Source organism: Corapipo altera, unplaced genomic scaffold (genome assembly GCF_003945725.1).
Source record: "Corapipo altera isolate COAL_440 unplaced genomic scaffold, ASM394572v1 78, whole genome shotgun sequence".
Taxonomy (NCBI): domain Eukaryota; kingdom Metazoa; phylum Chordata; class Aves; order Passeriformes; family Pipridae; genus Corapipo; species Corapipo altera.
In genome coordinates this window covers 7,981,098-7,984,637 of record NW_020884904.1, presented here as the reverse complement: position 1 = coordinate 7,984,637, position 3,540 = coordinate 7,981,098, and the positions used below count along the sequence as shown (strand labels likewise).

The following is a 3,540-nucleotide window of genomic DNA, read 5'->3' as shown; positions in this document are numbered from 1 at the left end:
ATCCTTCTCACTGCACCTTCTTTCACCTCAACTCTTTGGAAGACTTATGACCAGTGTGAGGTTTTTTTAAAGCAAATCATACCTTCCTGATTTCCCCGTTTAGTTTCTACTAAAACACTGGCTGACAGCATTAAGGTAACTTGTGATGCTGACTAAGCTCCTTTCCCCCCCACTATTATTAATATTGCTTAAGTGAAAACTGCTTACAGCTAATATCTTGCCAATACAGTTACAGTTGATGCTGCTTCAATGTTGTTGCAACAGTATCTTGGGTGATCAGATGAAGTGGTAACAATGCTGGGAGTTACTTGACTGAAAGCCAAATATTGCTTTAGGAAATACTAAACTGATCGGTGCTTCTAAAGAAGGAAAACAAACACCACGTCAAGCAGCAGTACCATGCTTTAAACAAATGCATTCTGCCATAGTGGGACACTTGTCCAGATCAATGCAGCAGTCCCAACTTCTACACTGTTTGGAAAAGATGACATGGTGTTCTTTCAGATTGAGAATGAGTATGTAGGAATCTGCAAGGGTTTATGCCTGACTGATTTTTTGGACATCATCCGTGAGGATAAAGCCCCTAAACCCACCCTGGGGAAAGGTACCACATTACTCCCCCACTCCACCAGCCCCACCTGCTGCTGCCAAGCCAGTTGATCACTAAATGCCCAAGTCAGCTCACAGCTCTCATTCCTACTTCTGGGACTGTTGAAGAGCCATAAAGAATAAAACCTTTGCAAGCAATTTATTAAGCACTTGAATTCCCTGCGCCTTTTAAAGGGACTGTTTATTAGAGCAACTTTGATTAGGGAATGAACTTGAAGCACAATAACTATTGCTCTTGATTGCAGTATCCTAAATGCTACCTGCTGTTAGAGCCTTCATTTTCCCTTGGCTTATTTTGGAGATTTTTTTTTCCTCTTGGAATTGAATCATGTGTGTGGAATACTCTTACAGATCTGGATTACAGAGCATCCACTGCAATTACTGAATGTGGGACTGCTACGTGATAGTTCTGAAAAGTTCTACCTTCCCAGTACTGAGGCAGCAGAGATTATACCCAGAGTCCTGTAAAGTAGGTCAATTTTAATAACCCTTTCTGCTTTGTGTTCGTTCATCATATTCTACAGGCCAGCCCATTTTGCTCCATTCAACTCCTAACATTTGCTAGAGCTATTTAAGGGAATTAACAGGTCTGCCATAGTTTTTCATGAAATCATCACTGTGTTTTGTTTCACAGCAGGATTACCTTAAAGACACACAGTCTTACTTCTGGCTCACCACTGAAGCAGATCTTCAGCACGAACCCAAAAGTATGGACAGAGCTTATGAGTCTCTGACAACAGTTTCCAAGGAGCAATTCATGTTTGTTTGTTGCCTTTAGATAAAGAATATGTACATGCAGCTGAACTTACAGTAGGACAGAGTGGAACACTGTTGGTTATGTGTGGTTTTGGAATAACGAGTGTTCTTGAAGATGATCCTTCCTGAATAAAGGCACCCCAACCTACCTCTTGAGAGTAGCTGCCAAGACAAACTTCAAATACCCATTTCCTCTTTACCTTCCCACAACATTCCCATCACTGTAGGCAAGGGCAACACAGCCTCCTGCAGCAGCACCTTCTCCATGTTCAGGAAAGGAGTTATCAGCTCTGAACCTGCCTTGTCTCCTACACACATCTGCAGCTTCCCATACATCATCTCTGCAGTACTTGCTCCAAGTGCTGAGTGCATAAAACTTGAATGGGAAAAAAAAAAAGGCAAGCCTGGAGATTGTTATGTTGCTGCTTATTCCCTTCTGCATATGAAATCTGGTCCAGGAGAACTGTCTCTTTGCTCTGTCAACTCCTTATTTTCCTCTCCCACCCCTTCAGGGGTTAAGTTACCTTGGGCATTTCTGACAAATACATATATCTTACAGCCCTGAAGCCACTTATAAATAGATTTTTATTTATAAAGTCAATTTACATAAAATATGATACTCTCTTAAAAACTGCATATATACAACTTAAGAAATCCTAGCAAGTGCATACAAAAATGCCTTCAATACATTTTTTTTAAAAAACTTCAGTTTTCAGAGAAGTGGACCTTCACACCAGGCAAACTCAGACACCACGTTGAAACACAACTTTACAGTCTTTTACTGAAGTGTTTGGAGAGAATAATAATAATAAAAAACCCAAACAAACACCTTTTTACCTACACCATGTATGTTCCCAAAACATTCTAGCTGGCAGTGTTCAAGAACAAGTGAATAGGACTTGCTAAAAATAAAACCATCTTTTCAACCCTTTTCTCTAAGGTTTTTTGTACAAAAATAAGTCTTCATACACCAGTGTTCCCACAGGCAGTTCAAGTTACATATAAAATAGAATCTGACATGATAAAAAATTCCCCTCCCCCTCCAGAAACAAGGAAGCATCAAGTGTTTTTGATTTCTTTTTTTTTTTTTTTCCTTTCCACCCGTCCAAAGCAACACCAGAGAGCAGCGGCGGGAGAGAAGCGGGTTCGCTCGGGCATCCTCTCCATCGGTCGGCAGCTGCCGGCGGGCAGGCGGAGACTCTGCCCCGGCGCAGGGAGCGGGGGCCCCGAAGTGAGTTACATCATTGCACTTTCCACGACCCGAAGGCGACGGGTGAACCCGGCGAGAAAAGCAGCCAGCGGGGTCCCGCCGGGGAGGAGGTCAGTATTTCCAAGGGGGATGATGCGGGCGCCGAGGTGCTGCAGGCTGAGCGCGGCTGCGGAGAGATGTGAGGAGAGCCCCGGTGGGTCCGTGCCCCGCTCCCCCGAGCGCCGGGGCGGTAAAGCGGCCCCCCCTCCCCTCCGGCTGCCCCCTCACCTCCCGCCGGGTCAGTAGCTCCCCAGCCAGCTGGTGAAGTCCAGCAGCTCCCGCTCCTCAGGGCTCAGCGCCGCGTCGTAGCCGCTCTCCTCGGAGGAGCAGGGCGAGCCGGGCACGGAGGAGGCGAAGGAGGGCGAAGCGGAGGAGTAGCCGCCGCCGCCGACTTCCCCGACGGCCACCCGCCCGCGGCCGTCGGGGAAAGAGGCGGCGGCGTCGTGCTCGTCGAGGAGCCGCTGCAGGGCGCGGATGTACTCGACGGCGGAGCGGAGGGTCTCCACCTTGCTCATCTTCTTGCTGGCGGCGCCGTGCGGGACGTGCTGGCGGAGGGCGGCGAAGCCCAGGTTGACGAGCCGCACGCGGTTCCGCTCCCGCTCGTTCCGACGGGCCACGGCGGCCGCCGCCGCCGCCCCGGTGCCCGGCAGGGCGGCGAAGGCCAGGCGGCGCTTGCAGCGCAGCAGCTCGGGGGAGGCGGGCCGCCGGCGGCCGCGGGGGGCGGCGGGGGGCAGCGGCGGCAGAGCCCCGCCGTTCATCGCCGGGCGGCCACGGCGGCGGCCGGGGAAAAAAAAAAAAAAAAAAAACCCAAAAAAAAAAATGTAAATGAAAAGCCCTGGAGAACTAAATTTAAAGCGGGAAGCAGGAAGCGGGGGTGGGCAGCGCGGAGCGGGGGTTCGCTCCCATGCCCCCCGTGCTCTCCCGCC

The 3,540-nt window shown here is 49.6% G+C and overlaps 1 protein-coding gene across 1 annotated transcript; it reads right to left on the bottom strand.

Moving 5' to 3' along the window:
- Positions 1–2,632: 2,632 nt before the first annotated feature.
- ASCL2 (achaete-scute family bHLH transcription factor 2) lies at positions 2,633–3,372 on the bottom strand. The gene is made up of 2 exons (XM_027651276.1): positions 2,843–3,372; positions 2,633–2,741 (listed from the first exon to the last, which is right to left on the bottom strand). Exon 1 carries the CDS (start codon positions 3,370–3,372, stop codon positions 2,854–2,856), a length of 519 nt encoding a protein of 172 aa, XP_027507077.1. The 3' UTR covers positions 2,633–2,741; positions 2,843–2,853.
- Between the last annotated feature and the right edge of the window lie 168 nt (positions 3,373–3,540).